Raw genomic sequence first — 27,049 nt, 5'->3', positions numbered from 1 at the left:
TCAGGACTGAACTTACATTCCAAAAAGCCCCTTCAGAGTTACACGGGGCTCGTAAGCGTGTTCCCCAGAGCCCTGTGCCCGAGGGTGGCAACGGGGGGACCTGGGCCCTCTCACTTTCAGTAGCCAGAACTCTTCTGCTTGAGAACAACCCTCAGTGAAGAGCTGCTTGGGAGGCGCAAAGCTCCCACTGTCTGCAAGATGGGCTCCTGGGTGTTCACATATTAAATGTTTACACTGTTCCACTGCTGTAGAAACTCCTGGCTCTTCCTTTAACAGCCAGGAATGAGGTGGTTCTAGCTCCAGTGGAAGCCAAGGGGGGGAAATGATCCACACAGCGCTTTGCTGTTTCTCATCTGGAGCTGCATCCCTATCCAGTAGCAGTTGGTGAAGGGCCTTGCTCCTTCAGCACTCACCTCTTGAAACCCCTGTTTTTACTGAAGAGTCAATACACTGAAAATCTCCTAGCATTTCCCCTGGGAATCGGGATGAAGCACAAGAGGTAAATCAGCCTTTCTGCAACATTGACCTTGCTCTGAAATGTCTCTAACAGCCAAGGGAAGGGCCCAAGCCCACCACTCATTCCCAGAGCAGGAGGCAGATCTATAGCCCACCCTTCAGCCTCTGGAGAACAACGTCCAAAGCCACAACCCCTGTTCATCCCAGAGCAGAGGCTGGGACAGGAACGCTGTGTGACGCTCCCTCCCGGGTGGCAGCATCGGGCCGAAACCCAAGGCAAGAGACACAGCATGGGAGAGAAATTACACTGGTTCCAGCTGGGTACTGGGGACCAAGAGGTCCTTGCAGCCAAAATGGTTCCAGTATAAACATACACCACCTTTCATCAACGCTGTGCTCTTGTATGGCCATACTGCAACGCAGTTTGGGAGGGCAGAGCATTTCCCTTCCTCATACAAGTTAGGTTGTTGAGCCTGAAGCGAACAAGTGGGTAGTACTAGATCACTGTGTCACATCAGACATCTATTTCCATATGGAAGGTGAAATACTGAGAGGAATAAATAATTCTCCAACACTTGCCAGGCAGAACTGTCCAACTTCCATGGAAAAGCCTAAGGTAAACCGAGTGGAATGGATATAACATCTTTGCCTCTTAAAATCATTGTGGTAATTCTGCATTGGGTGAAAGAGAAGGGAAAGGAAAAAATTTTTCCACACACTCCCCCCCCCCCCCCAAAAAAAAAGAAAAGTTGCTTGAAAGAGTAATTCATGGCAAAGCTCGGTTTATTTAGTGACAGAAATAACCGTAACTTTATACATCTAACACTAAATAAAAACAGCAGAATGTACAGATCAAATTAATTATTTACAGGAATTCACTAGGAATACTTTATAAATGGACACTTCTCGTGAACTCTATTTAAAAAAAAAAATAATCAAATTAAATAATATCATTTGCTTATTTGCAGTCTGACTTCAAATAGATTGCAGTAAAGTAGGGAACATCTTAAATTAAGAGCTGAAATCTAAAGAAAAACATAAGGCAACTTCACCAGTGCAGGAACAGCGAAGCTGAGAGCGACACTCCCTACTGACCTCATGCCCTTCTGAAAAGCTAAGGCACAGCACGTTAGGGAAGGGACCCACAACATTCCCCTCTGATGTTCCTGGCGGAGTCTCCTTTAGGAAACAACCTCTTCTGATCTTCTGTTTGATTTCTGCTTTTAAACGGCAGGCCAACAAGTCAGTTAAAGCATTTTTACAGTGGGTAACAAGGCTCCAAAATTCAGATTCACTTCTCTGTCTTCCATAGGTTGGGAAAATAAATAAATGCACCAAAGATTAGACTGAGGTGCTGGTAATATGCTTTTTGTAAGGTAACACACTAAATATACAAATAATATTCTAGCACTATTTACAGCTATCTTTCCTTGAACATTTCCTCACTTTAGTAATACATAATTATTTGTAAGATACAAACATTGAAGTAATTTTTAATGTTTACCTAGCGCTCTTTTAAATCTTTTTCCATCATAATGCCAGTATTTTAAGTAGGATGGCTATCTCCAGATTCTTGATCGTATAAAAAATTCAAGAGTTACAGCTAGCAGTATTTTATTTTTTTAAAGTATTCATTTTAGTTTTACTCCTTTTCATAATTAGAAAAGAATACAGTTGTAAAGGGCTCCAGGATGTACAACTAACTACGTTACTTCTCTGCAGGATGACCCTGACCTTTGCAATAGTCATCTGCAGATTAATTCAGAGCCCAGGCAGGAACTCAAAATACGTATTGCTTAAAAGATTTTCAACAACTGCTTATCTACATGCTTACAAAGTATAAAAAGAATAGTCCATTCTGTAGCTTAGTAGACAGATACCCAAATAGTTAAATAAGAGGAAAGGTAAAAATACTAATTCAAATGAGATGGTTACTTTGTCACAGATTTTGCTTAAATTTTGTTCAGTGGATCCCTTTCACTGAGTTATATGCATGTAGCTTTACTTATGAAGAGTACTCTGCGATATTATAGGCTTCGGGCTCCTTGGCTATCTTGCTGCTGCAAAGTTGGGAAACATTTGATAATATTATCGACTGACAACAGTTTAAAGAACACAGTTCTGATTGTTCATGTGCATAGCACATGCAGTTACCTCAATGGACATTTTTCTCACTTACAAAAACATCCCAAACAACAACGAAAGAACCCACATCTTGTGCAGATTATGATGTGCACTGTTCATGATATTAAATCAGAGGGATTAAAGCTTGGGCCAAGCATGGCTGTGATTCATGCTTACTCGCAGTAAAACTTAATCAGATTTCCATCTATGTGGTGTAACACCAGAAATTAGCTTGCCCTAGAAGTATTTTCTTACAGCAGCAGTAATAAGGTCTTCTGAAGACTCTGGTATTTTGAGAAAAAAAAAAAAAAATCATTTTTACTTCATACTAATATTTTCATAGTTCTTTATCCTGATATTGCAATGTGTCCCATTTGGGAATTAGCAAGGCTCCTCCTTTCAACATGATACAAGACCACATTGTAACTAGCTGGGCTTCTTTGGGAATATAAATATACAGGAGAAGAAGCGTCCCGTTAGACTTTTTTCATTTAAGAGTTTCTACATCAAATGTACTGCAAAATTAGAAACATCCATCATTAGGTTGCCTGCTTTGGATACGTGCAACGACGCAGGCGATAGCTTCCTTTACGCAGCCAAGCATCGTTAAAGGAAAGGTGGTCGTGCATAGAGGCTGAAGCGAAAGCTCCTCGCTTACAAATAAAAAGCAGTTTGCTTCTGTAAGCAGTCTCCCTGCAGTGGGCTGTCCTCTGGACAACTTAAATTCAAAATCCTGTTGTCCCTTAAAGTACATCAACCCATCTCGGAGAACCACTTCCTCAGACTTCAGTGGACCCCTGCCCATTATCCATAAAAAATTTTACAGTGTTTTGCTGAACTCACCAGCCTGGAATGGGATTCACTAATTGCTGATGGTGTATCTACCCAAAGAAGAAAGCCTCAGATTTTCTGTATGTCCCATGAAGTGCATGCTGCAGGAAGCATTCTACCATCTCCTTGTTTTGAGGAGTAAACAGACAGAATCCAATATAGGTAATTTGCTCATACACTTGACCAAATTTACATAAAAAGTCAAAAAAATGCTACCCACAGCTGTGCATTTTCAGTTTTTAGTGCAGCCTCTATTTCGTTTTCCTTTTTGTTTTTTTAAAAGTTACAGCATGATACTTACTCCATGACACAGAAAACATTATTATTCCATTATTTTTTTTTTGAGTTATCACCAGTGCAGAAATCTTAGTCTTCAAAGCCTTGGCCCACACTGAAGTATTTTAACTTTTTCCCTGTAACGCATGGTGCAGTATGTCATCACCAAGACATTCAGTTCTGGGGATTAACTGTTTGAAAACAGGCATCACTGTAAGCCTCAGAGGCCCAGTTAAATGCTTAGCTCCCAGAGATGGAAAGACCTTCTTGCTTATCTACTCTATTCAGTCTGTCTTTGCTACATGGGCCACCTCTACTTCTACAGTTTCAATGGCCTGTGTCACTTCAGCCATTTTCTGTCCTTGCTGTTGCGCCAATACGTAGTTTACCACCTGCATGATGCTTTGGTCAGAAAGAGTAGAGACTGACGTACATTCCTCAGTAGCTGCAACTGCTTCGATGGCTTCGATCGTCTCTCCTGTCACCACCACGGTCTCAATCTCACCACCACCAACGCTGATCTCCGTTTCTTGTTCCTGCACGTCTGCTGCCAAAATGCTGATGGCGTGCTCCACCTGCGTCCCCTGGTTATGAAACTGAAGAGTATCTTTTTCCAGCATGATTTTGCAGGGTACGTAGTCTCTGTGAAACTTGGTCATGTGCTTCCGCAGCGTCCGGGCATCTATGTAAGCTTCGTTGCACACCGGGCAGACGTAGGGTCGTTCTCCAGTATGTGTCCTCACGTGACGCTTCAAGGAACGCGCATCAGCCCAGGCTACTCCGCAAGTTAGACATTCAAATGGCTTCACACCTGTTCTCAAAGGGAAAGCAAGGAAAGGTGACCATCAGCATTCATAAACGTGATGATGAGAAGTGACAGGGGGAACAGCAGTAGAAAAAGAACAAGAAAAACATGACAACTTTTTCTAAGTAAGGAGGAGACCTTGTTTACCATTTCCGTGCTACAATAGAATGCAAGCATAATACATTCAACGCTAAGACTTTCCCCAAGTGCTCTATTCATTCTAACACTTTACTTTTTAAAAAATTTTTCTTAAAAAATGCCTTTTAATGCAGTTTCTCTCTTATTTTAAGTCCATACCACTTAATTATTTTTGATGATGCCTTTCTGAAACCATGTTTTACTTAATAGAATTTGTCACTGACATTCCTAGTCCCAACTCTGTTTCTGTAAATCTTACTATACAGGTCTCATCAAATCAGCCCTTATTCTAGTTAGCTTCTAACTCCATCTACAACTTTTTCCCTCCTCCTCCACACCTTGTATGTTCAAATACTGCACCTGATGTTTGAATACATCTTATTCTCCCTTACAACGGCTGAGCTCTGTGGTCTGCAGTATCTAATGGGGCGTGTGGGTGGCGACAAACGCTATTTCAATACTGGATTTTCCAGCTACTGTAGATTTAGGCTAGGTACCTATTACAGGACACTTTCTCTGTTTAGAAACAAACACAAAATCTCCATTTCAGTAGTTAGACAGCTCTTAGGTTTATTCATAACAGATCTTTAAAAGGAGACATGCTTCAAAAAAGTGGGTTTTGCCCCAAGACAGGAGTATATACAGACTTCCAACACAGCTGGAACAACCAAATATATATTTACTTATAAAATGTTTTTATATTTTCCCAAAACATCACATAGTTTACTGCTTGTTATAAATCAATAAATTGACCAATTTCCAACAGTGATCCTTTTTTTAAATTCAGGCCAATCACTGTCCTGTTTGAAGAATATTTTGCTAACCATTGCGCCTTTCAATCCAGAGAATATTTTATTACATCCAATTCTTTGCCAGATATACATCTTTTGATCACTTCTAAAAAAGTTCCTCTTCCATTAAAGTTCCGAGAAGGAACTTTACTGTCCCTGCTTGTGACTGCAGTTTTAGACAGAACATCCCAACAGCCACTTCTAGGACTCATTGGAAGCAAGCTGACAAACAAGGACTAGCATAAAACTAACTAGAGAATCTGTAAGAACTTCTATGTGTCTTGCAACACAGGAGATACACAGACCCAAAGAAACAAATACCCCTTTCTCTGTAATGTTTCTAGGAAGTGAGGGATGACTACTTGTTTTCTACATACCTTCATGATTGTTCATGTGTCTCCTGTATTCCCGGAGCTGTGTGAATTTTCTTCCGCAATGCTCACAAACTCGTTCAAGATTTTGTTTTGCTCTTCCTTTTTTACCATGTGTGGCTTTCTTCACATGTCTTCTGTACAAAGCTTTCTCATAAAATTCTTTACCACATATATTACACCTAAAACGTGTTAAGTGAGAAATCTATTGAAACCATTATTCTACGCTTATGCTATGCTTTTGAAACCAAAATGCACTTTAATTATAGCAGGCAGAGCTTAATGGGAGTACTGTCTTGTATGACAAGTAGTTCCATAATTAGAAATAATATTTTTGGACTGACCTGTGTTTTCACTAATTCACAGTCACAAAGCTTCCACATACCACTCTAGAGAAGCGAGATCATACAAAGCACTTCTACCTTCATCAATTACATTTATCAGGACTGTGCCATGAGGTTAACACCATTCAAAGCTACACATCTGTTCTCAAGTACTCAAAATCCCAGTAAACAGCAATCAATCAGTACTTTAACAATGGACCAGGCAGTCAACTGGCTGTGGATCTGTATAACCTCATATTGATCACTACATTTCAGTTGTTAAATGAGTTTCTTCTTACCTATAAGGGTCTGTGACAGAGTGAGACTTCACATGAGAATACCAGTCTTTCTTCCAACTGTAACATTTTCCACAGAACTGGCACTGAAATGGCTTCACACCTAAATGCTTATTCATATGCTGCCGAAGATCTCGAGCTTCATAGAAACTCTTTTCACACCTGTAACAGTTAAGGTTTTAGCATCCCATATAAGAAGGGTCTTGGTGACCCTGATTTCAAAGGCACTGGAACCCTTTTATTTAATGACAACTGAAGACTTTGAGAAGACAACACTTACTCTGTCATCAATATCTATATAAAGCACAATCCCTTCCCAAATGAGGGAAAATTAAAAGGAGCAACAGCTTATCTAGAAGTCTGGAATATAACTTGAGGACCTCTGACACACTTTTGTCTTTTATGGGGAATAATTAAAGGCAAACTAACTGGAAGATATCAGAAATTTGTATTATACCATATGAACTTATGAGGATAGTAACAGCTGTTTCTTCCCTTAACCAGCAAAAAACTCAAGCAACTGCCACCCTCTGACACTGTCATGCACTACTATAATTTAATCGATTGCTTTACTGGAAATCTTCCACAAATGTTTTAGAAAAGTAAGTAATGTTGCACTTTGTTCAACTGGGCCAGAAGCTCAAAGTCAAGCCTGGCAAGGAGTTTTACATACCAAGCCACCAAACTAGAAAACAGAAGTCCGGTTATTGCTTAGTGAAAATTCTAAACCATTTGTGACAACTTGGATTATATTCCTAGTAGAGATCTTCACTGTAGAAGAAACAAGGTCTGTGTCTGTTTTGAAGGAGTTGGGGAATCAAAATATCTTCTCTGTCAAGGTGAACTTTTGCATCCATAACTATACTGTCTTGAGTAAAAAGAAAAAATATTTTAAATATATTTCTCCTTCAAAACCAAAATTGCCTTCCCTAGAATGTTTCATTAAACAGTTCTGTCCCCATCGTGGACCCCATTAGCTCTGTTCTTTGTATTTCTAAGATCGATATTTTTAGCATTACAAAGCACATTGCTGACAGAACTGAAGTGAATTTTCAGCAGTTGCAAAATATTGTTTTTGCTCGCATGCAGCAGCACTACCAGAAATACTTTAAACAATACTTTAGATTAAAGCTTTCATTAAAACCGAGTTGCACACAGACAATCATACAGATTGTACAACCCCTCTTAATACCTGAGATTGCTTTCCAGAGACCTAAATTAACAGTTTGGAAATTAAGCACCATTTGTGCTTTTGCAGGTCACTTGAAAGGTTCTGTAGTCTGCTTGGTCATGGAAAAACTATCCATGTTCTGCTAATGCACTAGGAGACACATTCTTTCCAGTTACAGAGTTTCTGCTAAAGTCCATAATGCAAAGATATTTAAGTGCTCATATAAGTTTTATAATCAAGTTAACTGCAATAGTCAGCAAGTCTTAATTTATGATGTTCCTGCAGAGCTGTTTGTTAAACACAGTGTGTATTGCAGTGCACACAAGCACACTGTAGACTGTAAACGAAATTTTCAAATTAAACTGAAATCAACTATCACAGTAGAAGAGGGCAAGAATAGGCTGAAGGCCCTTTGCTTACCAATCTTCTAGCTGTCCTTCAAGGGAGCTTTAAAAACACATAGCTACTGATTACGGCTACAAGTGCAAACACATTCGTTAGAAATCAGCTGTATGAAACTAGAGCTAGGTAACAGTAAAAAGACAAACTTTTGATCTCCAATGCATATATTAACTAAAGTACATTTTTTAGTCTTATGTTTTAAAAGTCTTATTCCATGCCGTGAACAGCTTTACACTACACCAAGGAGCTGCTTTTAATCTGTAAAATTACTAGGAAAAAAGCCCACCAAAAAGAAACCCAGAACCAACCAACTTACTGAGTACACTGATATCCACGAACTTCAGGCTTTGGCTGGTGTTTCTTTATGTGTTTACTGAGTCCTGATGCCCTGTGGAAAGATTTTCCACAGATGGAGCAGAGATACTTGGATTCTCCTGACAAAACAAAACCAAAACATGTTACGATGCCAGGCCTCCATACCTCTAAAGTGCTTTGAGAGAGAAGTTTTTTCTTCTCATGTAATTTAGCTTAAGTAATCAGAGCTGTGTTACAAAGTGAAGTTGGTTTAACTACACACAGACGGAATTTTTAAGTGTATTTTGGATGTGCCAATGTAATAATACAGAGAGGGGGGAGTAACAACTCTAAATTACTTTATTGCATGTTTTTAAACACAGGTACAACACTGCAGCTACAAATCAGTCATGAAATGTGAACAGCCTAAAAAATTGTCCACAGTTGCCTGTGTTCATATAATATGCAACTTCTCCAGGAATACAGCATTGCTTATGGATGACTTACATCTTGAATTTGTGGAACAGCACCTTAAAATAAAAGTTTTCTGCTCCAATTCAATACAAATTCCTTCATTTCTGGAACAAACTGTCTTAACAAAAACAGTTCCTTTGATTCTGCCCAACTTGTGAAACAAGAAACACAGACCTCTACTCATTACAATTTTAAAACTCTGCTTGTATTGAATTAAAACTCTGTTTGTATTGAATTATTATATTGTCATCTTTCATGTGGTAAGATCAAGAGACCAGTTTTATAAAATTTCAGTATTAGTACAACAAATCTCACAAAACAGATATGGAGATTCGCAGAGATTTAACTTAGCGTCTTTTCCTCTGAAAGGATAGGCTAGAACTGCAAGTGCTTCACAACATTCCAGCCTATTGCCTATCTTTATTGAATTAACACAATACAGGCATAAATACATACTAAGAACCTAGGAACAGACCAACCATGATTTCCTGTTCTTGTATTGAACATTTGCATACTAACATTAAGCTACAGTAAAATAAACCCAGGAAAAAAATGTAAAATGACTACTTACCTCCATTTCAGCTGCCTGATCAGTTAAACAGTAGTTTCTCCTTTTTCTTTATTTTTTTAAACAGTTCCTTTCACATCAAAGAACAATACTGAAGTTCAGCAGCATACAATAGCCGAACAAAATAAAAGAATACTCTTTATCATCTCTTACCTGTGTGAATGCTCATGTGCTCCTGAAGACTTCTTTTTGTGACAAAAGACTTCTCACACAAGTCACACTTGAACTGTTTCTGTACTTCATGGAGAGCTAAGTGCATCTTTAATCCATGCTTATATGTAAAGGTCTTTCCACAAACCTAAAAAAAATATCCGGTTGAATAGAACAAATAAAACTCATTATGTAATAGATGTTTAACTGCAAACACAACAAAACCTCCTGTATTTCTTGGGAACCAGGATGGCCAACCCTGTGATTTCACACCAGTGGCAGAACTGGTCTGTTAAAACAGAATATTCAAGGAAAAGCATTCTTCTAGACACAGGAATATGAACTTTCATGATTCAACTTCATTCTAGTTTTCTTGGTCTTGGACTACAAAAATTTCCATCAGGAATGTTACAGTAGTTTTCCCCATTCTTAAGTGATCTAAATTAACCTAAATTTTAGGACAGAGGGTCACTACTAAAATACCAAGGTAACATTACTAATCTGATTACAGAATAAAAGGACTTTGTCTTTACCTTGCACGCATGTGGTTTTACACCTGTATGTTTGAGCATGTGTATTCTGAGAGAATAGAGCTTAGGTAGAGTTCTTCCACATATATCACATATAAATTCCCGTTTGGTTCTCCCTTTCACCGAAGACACGCCTGTCTCTTCTCCACCAGCAGCTGCAGCGTTCACTTCGGTCTTCCGCGTGTGCCGCACAAGATGGGCTCGCAGGGAGGCGCCGTACTGGAATTCTTTTTTACACAACTGGGAAAGAAAATATTATAGCTTTATTTTGCATTTAATACTCAAAAATTATTTCAAGAAAAGGTAAGTAAAGGTTTTAACTATAGTTAATATGATTAGCAATATCTATAAGCTGACTCCAGTAGGCATTTTATCTCAGGTTAATTAATAGTTGTAAATTTTGAATTCTATGTCTACTGACAGAACCACTGACCACCTCCGAATGAGGCTAACTTCCAGACGAATTTAAACAGTTACAAATTTACTCTAAGTTTGAAAGTAAAGCCCACACCAGCCCTGCTGTGAGCAGCAAGCACACTCCCATGTCACGTGGTGCTGTAAGGCCACATGGCTGCACCACATTCTACCCCACCCCATCCAGATCAGGATTGCATCCACCTCTGAAACCCGTAACGAAAAATAAATAGTTGCACAAACAGAGGCAAGAAAAATAATTACCGATGTCATTACTGAATGAATTTTCATAAAGAGGGAGGTTTACAGACACACAAAAAAATAAAAATCCAACTTACTGGGCACTTATAATCTTTTGATCTTTCATGTTTCAGTGTGTGCATTATAAGCGCATAGCGCCGCTGGAACACCATTCCACACTCAGTGCATTTGTGCTGAGCTTCTACTTCGTTATTTTCCGTGGTCTCTCTTTTGGGCTGTTTCATTTTTTTCCCTCTTTGTACCAGCTTCATGGCAACCTAAGTTGAAAAAGCATAACCCTTGAATGAAATTTACTACACTGTATATTTCCTCTGCAAATTAGTACTAAAAGCTGATGTTTCTGTGTGATACTGTATTACCATCTAATTTTGCTTCATTCACTTAGTTGCTAGAAAGTTACCCTCTTTCAGTTCAATGCAAAACTATGGATCTCATGGTGGTCCTGTTTTAAAACCATAAACTGATTATAATTATAGGCAGACAATGACTTACCAGTTCAGAGACAACTATTCAACCCTAAGTAACTGCTTAAGTGAAAGCTACGAGATAGTTACAGAGGAACCACAAAGAACTGCCAGTCACAGTTCCAATAAAATGTTTCTAACACTTCCCTAAACTCCAATTTTCCTTTTCAAGATTGGGTATCAGAGGGATGGACTGTCTCTCCTACGAAGACAGCCTGAAAGAGCTGTGATTGTTCAGCCTGGAGAAGGCTCTGGCGAGATCCTTATAGCAACCTTCCAGTACTTAAAGGGGGCCTACAGGAAAGGTGGGGAAGGACTCTTTATCAGGGAAAGCAGTGATAGGATGAGGGGTAACATTTTTAAACTGAAAGAGGGGAGTGAAAGAGGGCAGATTTAGATTAAATATTAGGAAGAAATTCTTTACAGTGAGGGTGGTGAGGCACTGGAACAGGTTGCCCAGGGAAGTCGTAGATGCCCCATCCCTGGAGGTGTTCAAGGCCAGGCTGGATGGGGCTTTGAGCAACCTGCTCTAGTGGGAGGTGTCCCTGCCCATGGCAGGGGGGTTGGAATTGGATGATCTTTAAGGTCCCTTCCAACCCAAACCATTCTATGATTTACATTTGCTTTACAACAAAAATCATCACATTAAAAATAAATGTCCTAATTAATTTTTACCAGCCAGCAAAAGCTGAGTTATTAATAACCTGTAAAAAAATTTACAGTATCTAATCAGTTCTTTCTGATTAAGGGCATTCCAGCTTTACTGGTGATTTTTTTTTTTGTTAAGCACTAGTGGTTTTTTGTTAGGCAGTACTCCCTGGAGCTGATAATCTCATTTTCCTTTGTAGAAACTTGCTGTGAAATTCTCTAAAAGCCAAATTGTAAGGGATCAAGTTGCAATTTTCTGTATCAGGTATCTCCCTTTCATGTTTCTGAGAATAAGGTAAGGAGAAAAAGTACAATGTATGCCCATTTCTTCTTCTGTTCTCTCAACAAGTGAGGTATTTAACAGTTTTTGAAAACATGCTAGCCTTTCCATGTCTCTCAAAAACAAACCAAAACTCAACACAGGGACAGCATTTAAATTTTTTTTTAATTTTGCTGTTGCTCTTAAAACTTATGCAAACTTGGCTAAATTGTGAAGCCACAAAAATAATTTTGTTCAGTAGACTATTAGTAAGACTATGGAAAAGAATCCGTTCATACAAATCATAGTTCATCCCAAACATCTCCACATCAACTGCAACTACTGTAATTTAGTGGTCGGCAGCATTTTTCCTCAAACTCTCTTTCCTGTTATTCTTCCAGCACCAAAACTGGGAACTCAGGAAGAAGTGTCTCCTTCCCAGTGTTTATACAACATCCAGTGTTTTGTGGGGAGGAGCCGAGACAAAAATGCAAAAAGCTATGAAATGAGTTAGGAAAGCAGAAACCTATTACTGAATCCAATTCTGAGCAATTATCTACACCAATTTATTTTTTCCATAGGTGGCCACTGTCCACAGGCCTCACCTGTCAATGGGCCAGATTTAAAAACTGCAAAATAAGTTAACAAGAGCTGTTCCTGAAAGTAGATATTCTCCCTCCCAAAAGAGAACAAAAACTTGTAATTCTCCAACCATCATAAAGAAGATGCTCAAATATTTTGATTGTGCTAGTTTTAACATCTGGGCTTCAAGTTGTCCATCTGTAAAAGGAGACAAATGCTACAGTTTTTATCTGCAAGGGTGTTGTAATGGTAACAAATTATCTCCCTGGCCTGTGGGATTGATGGCTCTAGTGTGTAAACATCTCACGGAACATCTCTGGAAATTAACAGTTCTTCATAAGCTTTAGACAATGTGGAATGAGTAAAGGAAAGTGTACTCAAAACCAAAATGTATTAATGCCCATTGAGGCAAACGTCAGCTATCCATAGGCACTTCAAGAGGAAAGGCTCCTGAAGGGCAAAGAGTAAGACGACTATTTCATTAGGAAAAAATAATAATTGAACCAACAAATTCAATTACTAAACATGTAACATGTCTGAGTGCTTGAATTTTTAATACCAGTGCTCTTTGAACCTGTCTTTTTTTTAACTGGCCCCAGTCTGAAGGTAGCAGGACTTCATTACTGCGACTCACGACTGTGTCTTAAGATCTACATAGGATGTCAAATTTTTCATCCCCAGTGCTCTGCTTTCAAGTTTTAACAAGTGCAGGGTCTCACTTCTCTAACAGATAAATACATTTGTCTATGACTGACATACACACATGCTAGTTAAGAATTAAATTCCCACATCATTAATAACTTTAGGGAGAAGATACACCTTCTGTCCAACCATTAGAAGCTGTGAGGAGATACTCAAGCTGGGCTAAAGTCACTGAGCATTCTAAAGATCTTCAACATGGAAGGAATTTTGACGCCAATGTTGTTTTTTTGTTTAGCACAACTGTCACACCTTAGAAGTTACTTTGGTTTGCAGTAACCATAATCGCTCAAAAAAGAAAAACATTTGCCAGACAGTGCTTGGAATCAGGAAACTGTCTTTTCAGATTGGCCTCAAAACACTGGACGAGTACTGACAACAGGCCTAAAGACATATAGAATACCTGCTGTATTGCAGATTTAGGATTTGTCTTTCTATTTTGCAGTTTTTTTTCAATTCCTTTATGCAATCTGATATATCCCCCTTCACTAACAGAACGCTGGCGAAGCTTGCTCTTGTAAGTGTCATCTTGGCTGGAAGCTAGGCTTTCTGGTTGTGAAACTGAAACGCTCTGTTCTTTACTTTGCCTGCCACGTTTTTGCTGGAGTGTTTCTGAGGAGTCTTCAGAAGCAGTGTCCACATTTGCTTTACCACTGTCATTTTGATCTGTCCCAACTTCTGTGTGACTTTGTGTGTCCAAGGCTTCCGCAGCCAATGGCTCAGCCTCCACAACAGACACGGTGTTATTTGAAATGCTCTCCACTAGCTGCATCTTGACGCAATTTTCAGTTGTTTCACCCTGCTCCACAGGCTTTGAAAGGTCACCCGGAGTGGCTTCTACAGGCTCTGGGGGCAGGAGGTCAGGCTGGGGTGCTGCTGCCTCCTCTATCCCAGCAGAGGAAGGGGCTCCATTCACAGCTACTGGCACTTCACCAGCTGCGAGCTCAGGTTGCTCAGCACCATCCACAGGCTGCGTCGCGACTTCAGCCTGCTGTGCTAAATTCTGTGTTGACTCGACTGTTTGAATATCTCCCTTTTGGTACACCGTAATTTGTTTGTCTTCCATCTGTTTGTGCACATTTTCACAGATTTCGATGACCTCTGACATGAAGAGATGCCGAGCAAGCATGGCCACTTCTGCCATACTACAGAAGTCAAAAGTTAACTCTGAAGTATAAGCAAATTCCAATAGAGGCAGGAAACTGGACTTGCAGAACCCTACCAGGAATAAAACAAGAGATTAGAGCAAACACTGATGACCCCAAATTACACCAAAATACCCCATGATGGATACAACAGTTCACCTTTGATATGGTTAAGTCTGAAGTTTAGAGCAAAGCACGATTGCAAGTAACACTGAAGCCCCTCCACTGGGTCTCAATTAATTGTCATTTATGCAAAAGCATCTTCCTTGTGTATTTTCTAAGTGGAAGCAAGCTCAGACAACTTTTCCAATAAGTAAGTAGAACAGGGGTATTTTCACAATAAAATTCTCTAGAGGAATGTTTCAAGATGCTGGAGAGCCACAATATTTTTGAAACAGATTAACCCTATTTTAACCAAAGTCTTTCTGAATCTGCTATGTTCAGAAAGTAGTCTGAGTAACAGAAAGTAGACTTAAATAACAACTGATGCAGCAGAAAAATAAGAAAGTGGCTAATAAAAAAGTATGTATACATATATTAAAAAATGCTTAAAAATAAGCATTTGGTATCATTTTCCAGAGTTCTGTAAATCAAATATTTAATTTGGGGGATCTTCTGGACCATCATACTAGAAATCTTCATGCATGTCTATTGTTCATGTAGAGACAAACACAGTTGAGAAATTAATGAGAAAGCAACATAGTAGGCATATGTTCTGTACAATATTCTTCATCACTTCAAAGCTATTTTTAGAACATTTATTTTAGGATCTTTTCCTATCTTTAAGGTACCAGAAGGTTTGAGAAATAAGCAGAAACATGTATAATAGTGTTTACAGACATAAGAAACAATTTAGTATTTGATCAGCAAAACAGCTCTCCAAGAAGCTAGTCAACATCCTCTCTTGATGCATTCAAGCATTTGATTATGTTCCCTTTTTTAACATTTGTGACTAATACAAGGAGAAAACAGGCCTAAGCAAGGTAAAAATCAGCTACGACTCAGAAATTTTAAGATGAAATCCCATAGTCCATTCAATATGGAAGATCAGATTTTGCAAAACCAGAGTGATCACTTTAGCATTAAAATCCACAAAAAATACTTTTAGATTAAAAGAGAGAAAAAGGCAAGATAAAATATTTGGTTGTCCTGAACACCAAAAAAAGACTGAATCAAATACTGTACACCTTACTTAGGATATTATGATATCTAGCTTTGAAACCCACAACAATTCACCTGACAGATCCACTACAGCTTCATGACTAGAGACAGCTCCCTTTTCAATGAAGAGCTCTCGGAAGTATTCGCTGTTGGCTGCCAAGACAGATTTGTGAGCTTTGTACTCCTCTCCTTCAATCAGCAGAGTCACATCACAGAACTGATTGGAAAGCCTCTGCTGATTCAGTTGGTTTAAGACTGACAGACAATGTTTGGAAGATGACTGCTTCACAAGGCCCTTACTGTCAACCTGTCGTAAACAACATCATGAGAACTTCATTACATTTAGACTGTGCCTTTTTAAGCATTCACACTGAAACAAAGAAAAGGATTATTTTCTGCAATTCAGTACAACCAGTTCAAGCCTGTATAACATACAGCTTAACTTTACTATTACATTCTTTCTTTAAATGCGCCAAGTTTCACCCTCCCTCCAAACACAGTTAAAACAGACAACTGCAAAAACAGGAAGACACGGATACGCAAGCAGTTCTTTGACCGTATTTTTCAATGCTAGAATCTGAAACAGTTTCTAGATTCACGTGTCTTTACATGCGTATGAGCCCCCAGTTATCACCAAGAATTTTATATATAACTATAGCATAATTTATTAAGGAACAGATACAGATTCCATGAGAATCTTGTATGTGATGCTTTACTACTTATACTTTTGCCATTCGTTTTCCCTTGGGTCCTATATGCATAAATAGAAGTTGGGGTACTTTATTTTCCAAAAAATGACATACTACAATTAATTTTGTGTTATATATACCAGTAACCCCTTTCCACATATTGAATATATTTGGCAAAATTTATGTCATCAAATTATTGCAAGATTATCACAACAATGGAAAATAAGCATGTGACTAAGAACACACTAACAAATATCTTAAATACATTCAAATGTCAACAATGGTACTTACAAACACAAGCTCATGCTTCGCTATTGGCTTCTTCTTCACAGGCTTTGGGGATGCAGCTGGGATTGATGCCGTATTACTCAATTCATCATCTGTTTCATTACTATCTTCATGAGATTTTGCATCCAGTCCTAGTTCCTCCAGCATTTCAGAAGGATCTGACAGAGATCTAGAGCGATCTAGCTTTTCCTGGCACTTGCTGCATTCTTTAATGTAATCTTTAACCTGCTTAAGAATACCTAAAAAAAGATAATGGAGCTTAGTTAGGCTTGTAATCTTCTCTCAACTTGCCTTAAACATGTAACTAAACATGTAGGTGATTAGCAAAACAATATTAAACACGTAGTGAGAAAAATTAAGTCAGTCACCTACATTTTCTTTCTCTGACTTTTTACCAGTTCTGCTTCTCTCACAGTATTGTATGATGCTGTATGTCATTACTGTAATCCATCATTGAGATAGAACATTTGGAACATCACTATATCAAGCAGACCCTCCTAGAAAGATTTTTAAGGCTAGAAAAAAATATTTTTATTTCTACATTCACCCTAAGAATCCCAATACAATGAAAGCTGTAACCTGATCCTGCATTTAGCCCACACAAGTGGATCTTAGCTTGTCCTTACCCAAGGGGACAAGAATTGGAAGGCTCACCTAAGGGCTTTTCCAAAATTGGGACCAACTGTGCTACATGCAATGATGCTCAATACATATTATTAACACCGATTTAAATCACTTGCTTATTATGATTTTGGAATTTAGCTAAATTAATTTCCCACTGGTACTTTAACCAGTGTAACTAAATAATTTTAGATAACCAAGCCATCTAAACTGGTCCTCTTCTAGGTACCAAGGCATTTAAAGTGTATGGCTTTCAACCCAAATTAATTTTCTTCACTAGGACAATATAAAAGCATAGACAACAGCAGCCATGTCTCTATAGTTCAAAAGTTGGTACATGTTAAAAAACTTGGCTGAGACAGAGTTAGACTTTCACTGCTCACACCTTTTCAGAGCATGAGATGCACTATCATTACATACATATCTCTGTAAGGATCAGGAAAACACAGACTTCAGGCATCCCAAGTTATTCATGCCCATTTCAAACATTTTTACTTTTCCTTGATTTCAAACCAGGGTTAGTTCTCAGGACAGAAGGGCTCTGGTCTTCAAATCACATATCTAACAGCTTCCAGGTCACTGGGCCATACTCCAGCCCATTGCTTCCCAGTTACAGAGCAGACAGGCACAACAGACTGGCACCCATCTCAGCTAAGAACAGTATTATAATGGCAGGGGAAACCAATGTTTTCAAGGAGACATAAATAAGAAACAAAATGCTTGAACTGAAAGCAGGGCATGAATTTTAGTATGTTGAGTACAAGAGAAATAAGTAAATATAAGTTGTGCAAATAAAGATAACCAATAAGATCAAAAGATGCAGAATACAGAATGCCCTCTTCTGATGAACAGAAGATATACTGAGGCCATTAAGGAAGTTTCCAGCATAGGATGACAGTAGACAGAACAGTCCAATATCAGGCAAATTATGAGAACCCAGATAAAGACTAGAAGAACATAATCCAGAATGGATGTATCAACTTTGAGACACCAAATCCTTTTTCACATCAAAGATCTTCAAGTCAACGAGATCTGGACTGGAAGGATGGGCTGCAGCTAGAGCAAAAAGTCTCCAAATTAAGATAAGGAAAACTCAAGTTGAAATGACAGACGCGCTGACTGATGGACCAAAAAGAGCAGAACAAGAGAAGCAATATAAACAGAAACTAGGCCCTGGGCAAGTGAAAAGCAGGATATTTGTTTAATGGATACATAAGGCTAAAAGTAGAACGCCAGATCCAAAGGGAACACAGAACCAAGTCACTGGCTCAGCCACAAGAAGGCCCCGACTGGCAATGATTGCTGTTCACAGACTACCACTTCTCACAGCTGTGACATCACTCAGGGCCCAGCTGAGAAGTGATTCTGTGAGAATTAGTCTGGTCTCTTGGAAGAAAGAGACAAATATAACAATAACTGCACCAAGGACTAGGAACCATCACTGGCAGCTCTACTATTTAAGCGTGACCACCACCCACGTGCTAGCTGGAAATGGCATTACAAGGTTAAAAGCTGAACTGGGTCATATGGGATGGATTATCGCCCTGTACGAAGTGCAGAAATTGAGAAACCGCTACAGTGCACGCAACATGTTTCCGCACAGATTCAAAATACCGCCCGTGAATAGGAAGCCACAGGGCAAGCCACTGACCGAGGTGTAACTCGCACAGCGAGGCCTCGCCTCCCAAGGAGCGACCAGCCTCCAGAAGAAGCGCCGCGCTCGGAGATGGGCGTGTTGAACGGCACCCGTCCGTCAGCACAAGCGAGAAGTCCCCTCCTGCTTCCTCCCGGGATGCGACACAGCCGCCCCCCCCGGGAAACCCGACCGCGGGGTGGGGAGCGGCGACCCCGGCTCCCCCAACCGCCTTCTCCCCCGCCTCGGCGCGGCTCCTCCTCCCCCCCGGTGACCGGCCGGACCCTTCCCTCTCTCTCCCCCCTTGCCGCTCACCTCGCCACCAGTACTTCTGGGACAGCCCCTGCCAGGTCTGCAGCCGGGTGCGGTGGGCGCCGTCGGGCCCCAGGTGCGCGGCGCGGATGAGGCGGGCGCGGCGCTCGGCCTGCAGCACCACCTCGAGCTCGGCGAAGCGCTGCTGGTCCCGCTGCCGCCGCTGGTAGTAGAGGGTGCCGCCGCGCACCACGTAGCAGGCGGCGGCTTTGCGGATCTTCCGCTTGGCGTTACCCTCCGTCCCCGGCGCGTAGGGCTCCCGCTCGTTGGTCAGGTAGCGCAGGATGGCCAGGTAGCTCTCCTCGCTGGACATGGCGGGGCAGGGGGAGGAGGAGGACGGGGAGGGGGTGAAGGGGCAGCCTCCCGGGCTTCGCGCCGGGCTTCCCCCGCCTCGCCGCCGGGCGAGGGCAGGGTGCTGGGCACGCCGCTCCGGGAGAGCGGGCGAAGGGTCAGGCTGTCGCCCCCGGGGCGGAGGCGGCTGCGGGGCAGCGTCTCCAGACGGGACGGGGCGCGCCCGCGGCAGTCACATGCGGCGGGACCGGGAGCGGGGAGGAGAGGGGCCCCGGCCCCAGGCCCGGGGGGGAACTGGAGTTTCGCAGCCAGCGGCGGCGGGTGGGAGGGAGAAGCTCGGGCAGCAGCAGCAACGGAAAGACAAAATGGCTGCTGCACAAGAGGAAGTGAGGTCAGAAGCCTGCGCGCAGGGGAGGGGCAGCTGGTGAGTGGGGAGGGACAAAGCCGCCATCTTGGAAGCGGGCAAGGGAGAGGCCGGGCGGAAGGTTGGGGCGGCCATCTTGGAACCGGGCAAAACCTGTGAGGGGGCCGGGCACAGCCATGGCGCTGGAAGGGGACGCCCATCAGTAAGTAGACTTTATTGCCCTCGCTCCGAAACGAGCAGCCTCCGTTTCAAAATTGCCTCGGGAGTAGGAGTTACGAGAAAACTAGAGGTGTGTTTTCCTGTTGCAGCACCAGCACAGCAGTTAGGGGCAGCACAGGCAGAGTGGCACAGCAGCTACATCTCCAGGCATTGAGTATGCCCTTTTCTTTTGGTTGTAAAAGGAAGGAAAATCTTTTGAACGTCAACTGCTGGTTTTCCTTGTCTGAGTTCTCGCCCAATTTTGTTTTACACCCATAACAGAGACACAAAATGCAGGAGCCGCGGGGTGCCTGTGCCCAGCCGTGACCCCTTCCCCTCTGCTTAGTGCTCGCAAGGGGCATCTGGGGTACTGTGATCCCCCCAAATACTGACTGGATGGAGTGAGTCTGGCAGAAGGCTGTAAAGATGGTCAGGAGTCAGAGCTTGAGGGACAAGGCGAGGCTGAGAGGTGTGCTTGTTCGACCTTAAAAAGGGAAGGCTTGGTGAGGGCCTTGCTGCTGTCCGCAGCTACCTCACCAGAGGATACAGAGAAGATAAAGGCAAACTCTTCTCGGAGTTTCATAGCAATAGGCAACACACACAGGTTACAATACAGGAAATTCTAGTTCTAGATAAGCATTTCTAAATACTTTTTTTTTTTTCCTAAAAAAATCCCAAACCAATGGTAGTGGTCACATACCGGAACAGGTTGCCTGGAGAGGTTGTGGAACCTCTGTCTTTGGAGTTGTTCACAACTCAGCTGGATGCAGCCCTGAGCAACCTGATCTAAATAGCCATGCTCTGAGGAAGGGCTTGGACTGCATGACATCTGAAGGTCCTTTTCAACATCAGTTATTGTGTGGGTCTATGAAAAATTTAAGTATTCCATTTTTAGTGATATTTAATAGAGCATCAATTATGTTACATGAGGTAAACACAAGGTATTTAAGGTACTAATTTCAGTGTTAATTCATTGCATTCTATCTGTATTTGAGCCGAATAATGTGCAGTTACACCAGGCTAACACCCTGCTCTAAACAGCCTGCCTCACTCACTTCAAGCATAGCTTGTGAGAGGAGAAACCTGTTGGGCTGTTACTTTTTACTCCTGACTCACCGTATCAGTCAGAACTCACAAATAAGCCACAAGGAAGAGTAATCTTAAAGCATTTCTGTGCACTTCTGCAATAACAGCAGGCACCTGAAGCCTGCAAACTTCTAAGCATTAACAAATACTGATTTACTAATAGTCATATCTGACAATCCATTCCTATATATCATTAATGGTATTTCAAGCAATTGTAAGAGCTCTTTACTTTCAGCTTTTCAGCTAAAACTTTGACAAGCAGTGTACCAGCTGATTGATACAAGACACTGATACAATTAGGATTTTATATAGTTGTCACTAGCATGTCAGTGGAGTTTTCAGCCTTCAGTTTTAAATGTTTAAAAATTCCTTTCTCTATAATACCAAGCAGTTTTCCTTGCCTTCTTTCCCCCTCCTGTTTCTGGCAGCTTCACTTTCAAGTGTGTTAACCATTTAAAAGTCTTCAATTTAATTCTAAACCTGAGTAGCTCCTATGGTTTGGATGGGTTTGTTTGGTTTTTTTTTTTTAATAGCAAAATGCACAATTGTTTGGGAGATGATGGTCCAAATTCCACTGATGTAACCAAGCTAAACCTATTCCAAAAGGGTTGCAACCTTGATCCAGACCTGTATCTATTTCATTAATAAACCCAAAACAAAGTATGATGTAACTCAAAACATAACCCCTAACCTAAATTGTCCATTACAGCTGTTGTGCTTTTGAAGAGTAAAAGAACTGCAGGAAGCAAAACTGTGAAAGACAGCTGCTTTCTTGACTTGCATAGTAAGGTAACAAAGCAAACCCTCAATGCTCCTCAAAGTTAACAGGCATTAAGACGTGGCATCTTGAGATGTTTCTAACCTAGAAAACAGGGAAGTCAGAAGACATTGCTTTGCCAAGGCTATCGCTGTCCATCAGAACTATGGGACAGTTTGGGCACACTGTCTACATAGTGGGATTACTAAAGTAGACAGATGAATACATGAAGAATTTAGCAAATAAAGCTCCCTCTTGGCAGAGGGTGGGGAGTTACTAAGGAAACCTCACCTGCATTCTGCAAGTTAAATATGAAACTAAATGGGCTTGAAGTAAATGTATTCCACCAGCTGCATTTGAAGTTCATTCAACATTTACCAGTGTTGCAAGTGCTGCTGCTGAGATCGTAACTGCAGAAGAATGGTCATATTGGGTCAGGAAACCCATTTAGCTTAGTGAATGAGTACAAGGCAGGACCTTTACAGCCATCCTTTTCCTCAGAACAGTCTCCAGGAATCCTGACCCACAAGTTGCATCTGAACCTTTGCGTGCAGCAGCCATGCAGTCCGTGAAATCATTCATGCCTTTTTTTCAATGTACTTCTCCTTTTATCCTCTATAACATATTACTACATGCATTCCTTTTAAGTCACTTACAGATGTGTACCCTTTTGTTTGCATCTCTGAACTTAGAAACCTCTTTTTATGCCATTTGACATCGATGCGGAATAAACTTGTACTCGTGTGCTATTTTATCCTTCAGGCAAGAACAGCTTCTCAAACACCAGCTCCGTCTTTCCTGCTACCTGGGATATTCATTAAGACTTGCAAAGTGTGTGCTAATACTGCAGATTGTCTACAAAATGAAATGTTTCATGGCAAGAGGATCTTTTTCAGTCTGCAAAACCACACATGGTTATTTCATACATCAATGCTCTTCAGTTTATCTCCCACAGTTGAAGATAACACGGCACAAGTTACGAAGGTTAGTCAGACATTTATTCAGCATGAACCAACAGGTTGGCAAGTTAGCGCTTCCCACCAACACGGGGAGCAGAAACCTTGACTGGTTTCACAATCTTCTGCTTTGGTGCTGCCTTTGTAGGAGCCTGTAGAGAAATAATAAAAGCATGAGCACCGAGAAGCAATTTATCTGCAGTCCTGAAAGCGTCCCTGTGTATTTAAGATTCTTGACAGAAATCAGGCAATTTGAATCAGATCAGGTTAGAATTACAATATATCACATTAGAATCATGTTACCAGGTTGTTACACACATCACAGTGAGCTGACAACATGGCATGTTGACATGTCAGTAAGCTGACAACAACGGTATGATGCCAACATATGGTATTAACTAATAATAAGTAACGATAAAATAGATGCTAGCATTCATCAATATATTTTTACCAGGTTCCTAGATAGTGAAGATGTCACATCCAGACAAGTTTTTAGTTATCAATAACCTCTGACATATGGTCAGAAAGTTGTTTTACTGTAATATTTATTTCTTCAATAAAAAAAAAAAGGTTAATTCCATTCAGCTGTTTCAGTATGTTTAACTTTTGTACTAAAGTTTGGTTGAGGTGCTTCCAGATCAAAATACATAAGCAAACACAAATGCTTCTTCCAAACAAAAATGGGAATTTCCAACTAAGCACTGCAACAGAATCTTGTGTTACAACACGGTATATCCCATTTCATGACTTCTATCCCCCTATTGCAGCTTACCTTTGCAGCAGAAACAGCTGTTTTCTTAGTTGCCTGCTTAGCCTTCTTGGCTTCTTTTGCAGCCCTGTGAATTCACCGAAAAAAGGGTAACAGTTATTTGTGTCTGCCATTCACTGTTTGTTTGTCTCACCATTATAAGAACTCCAGAAGATCAAGAAAGGAATGCAGTACTTCAGGTTTATCCTCTGCAGTCAGTACTCTCTAGGGAGACTGCTACAGAGACAGCAGAACTGTGTGTGACAAAAGCAGTATTTTCACAAAAAGCGAGGGCAAGAAGAGACCCTTTGCTGCAGCTGCTCTCTCTTGCTGAGGTTACTCAGTATTAACTCCAAATACACTGATAGAAAAAAAATAACAAGCCCATCTAAAGAAGCTTATAAACCACAGAGCTCCTCTAGAGTTTCATGCATGAAAACCATTAATAAACTTTGAAAAGCCTGGGGTAGCTCTGGTTATCTCCGATTTCTCACCTAATAGCTTGTTCCCTCTGCGCCTTTCGTACTTCAGGCTTCTGATTTCGTTTAGCCATAATCTCAGCTAAAGATGCACCAGTGATAGCTCTCTGGAACTTAACAGCACGACGTGTACGCTTCTTTTGTACCTCTTCCTAAAATGGCAGAAGATGAAGACAGACAATCAGTATCACAAGACATTAAATAAAAGGCTAAAGACATTTATAGAAACAAGCTGCTATTAAGATTGAAGCTATTGAAAAACTGTATACAGAGATAGAATTTTACCCGTCACTTTGGAGGTAACTGAATTCTTGATTTGCCAAAGCAGATGAATAGCTAAAAAAGAACAATGCATTCTCCTTTGCAAGGCATAAATAAAGTTGTTTTGGAACAATGTCAGAAACTCAGCCTTCTGTAACGCCCAGAAAAAAATAGGAGGGAGGGATAAGAGTCCACTTTAACTGAATGTTCTGAAAGCAAGACACTTCCCAGCTGTTTGGAGCACGATCATGGTGCTGGGCAGCAGTGTAAGCCATCGAGCATCAACCTTCCTTCTCCAAACCATCTAATAAAAACACTGACTTGTAACACATATGTAAACCTTTTGAAACGCTCTTTTGCTGTGCAAGTTTAGGAAGGAACACTGAAAATACCTCATGCTGCATGCCTTATTAATTTATCTTTCTCATGCAATGACAGCTACATAGAAAAGACCTCCTACTACTAAGTTGCTGCCCAAAGGTTAAGAAGGGTTCCCGCACCCGTTAACCCCTAAACCATCTGTTTGGAAATACAATCCACAAGTTTTTCAGCTCTCTATGCTGTCACCATTCAGGAAGTGGACAAGTCCAAACTTTTAGAGAGTCTACACATTAAACAGCATTACCCACCTTCTGTAAAACTATTTTTTAAAAACATACACCATTCATACAAGTGTTAAAATCAACTGAACTTACTGTGGTTCTGAGTGAGCCCTCAAAGAAGTGAAATAATACAAATACAAATGCTTTTGCTGAAGTGGTTAGCTTTCAAACATAAAGCAACATATAAACTCATGTAAATGCACTCACATTATTGGCCAGTCTTCATCCTGGTTATATGGGTCATGCTTCTGCTAAACGCCAACAAGTTACCTCTATTCTAACAGATCCTATCTTTTGATGGAAAACTATAGAGCAGCTTTAGTTAGTATATACTTACTGACTGTCCTTTCTTGTGTTTACGCCTGTACAGAACAGTCCAGTTGATCTGACGGGGGTTTCTCTTGGAAAGGAATGCAGACTCACATTTTGCATTCAAGAACTGAAAAACCTGGGAAAGCAAAGTATTTTGTGAAAGCTTTGTTTCTATGAAAGACATTATTACGGTTTACATTAACCTATCAAGTAATCCAGTGTTTTTCAGCAGTGATGCTTTTGTATTTCTTTACACAGCTCCAACAACCCAAAATTTTAGAACAGAATGTAACAGATTTAGTTTGGAATTTTTTGCCGTTGATTAAACTGATGTCTTACAAGGCATTTCATTATAAGGAATTTTCCAGGCCTAATGTTAAAGTTTTTTGTTTTCGTAACACAATGAAGCAGCTTATTTTTTTTTTCTGAGGAAAGCTGGAATTACTACTTGCATCTACTGCTGTGCTCAATTCTAGGCGTAGCAGCAACAGCCATACCCATACTTGTCAAGCGCCTGGCCTCAAGTAACCATGTGTTTCCTGTGTAAGCCAGGCAGAACTTGGAATAAGGAGTACGTGGAAACCAGTATACTACCCAATTCCTTCTTAATGTAGTTACACAAACTTTCTTGCCTAGAATAACAGGCAGAATTGGCAGGCTGATTTATTATAAGCCATACAATTAAATTTGAAGTATAAACACACTCCCAGGAGAGCACCTGAGGATTCTATCAGTCTTTTTACTTAACTATCATTTCCCAGGTGACTCTGTACAGCGAGACTACCGTACTGAGATGTCCAAAACCCAAACCCTCCTTTGGTAGATAGGAATAGCAAATTTTTATTTATGACAATCCTGTCTCTATAAGATACGAGAGCCTGAGAGAGTTCTCCTCCCAATTTAATCCCACTGATCCATACCCAAATTATTTGAAAGTCCAGCTGTTTGCTTCGGCAAGTCTCAGCATTAAATGCAGTACATCTAAATAGCGTTTTCTACAGAACTTTGGCAATTTTACTATGAGGGTGGTGAGACACTGGAACAGGTTGCCCAGGGAAGCTGTGGATGCCCCATCCCTGGAAGTGTTCAAGGCCAGGCTGGATGTGGCCCTGCTCTAGTGGGAGGTGTCCCTGCCCACGGCAGGGGGGTTGGAACTAGATGATCTTTGAGGTCCCTTCCAACCCAAACCATTCTATGATTCCATGAATTCGGATTAGATGCTTTAAGCCGCCCTCCCCAGAACACAACCTAAATCCCGCCTCAACACCCCTGACTACAGCACAAGCAGGGCTCTCCCGCAGCCCAGGCCTGACACCCGGGCACCCACGGAAGCTCAGCAGTGCTATTCCCGGAGCGCCCGGTCAGGCCACGGCGACAACAACCCCACTGCCTTCCCCACCGCGCCTCCCAGGCCAGGCCTTCGCTTCGCCCGGCGCCGCGCCGGCCTCCCCCTCAGGCCTACCGCCCTCCCGCTCCCGCCGGCCCCGCTCCCGCCCGCCCCGGCCTCACCTTGCCGTCAGTGCGGGCGTAGCGGCGCCCATGGCCCGGGTAGATCTTGTACCCGCTGAAGCTGCACAGCTCGACCCTGCGCGGGAGAGAAGCGTTAGCGGGGAGGCAGTGGGATAGGGGAGGAAGAAGACGCGACCCTCCGGCGGCCGCCCTGCGGCGGATGGCGCCGGATGGCGCGGCGGGGAGGCCGCCGGGGCCCTTACTTCATGATGGCGGCGGCGACTCCGAGGCGGGCGGCGGCCGGGGCCGAGAGGAAGAGACGGTGACGCGAAGCTGGACTTCCGTGCGCCGCGCGCAGCACGCCGGGAGG

At 41.5% G+C, this 27,049-nt stretch overlaps 2 protein-coding genes across 2 annotated transcripts; both read right to left on the bottom strand.

Moving 5' to 3' along the window:
* Positions 1-1,221: 1,221 nt before the first annotated feature.
* ZBTB11 (zinc finger and BTB domain containing 11) lies at positions 1,222-19,753 on the bottom strand. The gene is made up of 11 exons (XM_014947217.1): positions 19,180-19,753; positions 16,614-16,849; positions 15,709-15,940; positions 13,731-14,545; positions 10,753-10,932; positions 10,004-10,240; positions 9,474-9,618; positions 8,301-8,418; positions 6,415-6,573; positions 5,799-5,974; positions 1,222-4,498 (listed from the first exon to the last, which is right to left on the bottom strand). Exons 1-11 carry the CDS (start codon positions 19,487-19,489, stop codon positions 3,972-3,974), a joined length of 3,135 nt encoding a protein of 1,044 aa, XP_014802703.1. The 5' UTR covers positions 19,490-19,753; the 3' UTR covers positions 1,222-3,971.
* A 3,095-nt stretch (positions 19,754-22,848) lies between these two features.
* Positions 22,849-26,997, bottom strand: RPL24 (ribosomal protein L24). Its single transcript, XM_014947219.1, has 6 exons — positions 26,943-26,997; positions 26,740-26,815; positions 25,256-25,366; positions 24,071-24,207; positions 23,601-23,664; positions 22,849-22,980 (listed from the first exon to the last, which is right to left on the bottom strand). The coding sequence occupies exons 1-6, from the start codon at positions 26,945-26,947 to the stop codon at positions 22,900-22,902; spliced, it is 474 nt and encodes a 157-aa protein (XP_014802705.1). The 5' UTR covers positions 26,948-26,997; the 3' UTR covers positions 22,849-22,899.
* Positions 26,998-27,049: the final 52 nt, after the last annotated feature.

Source organism: Calidris pugnax, unplaced genomic scaffold (assembly GCF_001431845.1).
Source record: "Calidris pugnax isolate Ruff unplaced genomic scaffold, ASM143184v1 scaffold95, whole genome shotgun sequence".
Lineage (NCBI taxonomy): Eukaryota > Metazoa > Chordata > Aves > Charadriiformes > Scolopacidae > Calidris > Calidris pugnax.
This window is presented reverse-complemented; position numbering and strand designations above follow the sequence as displayed.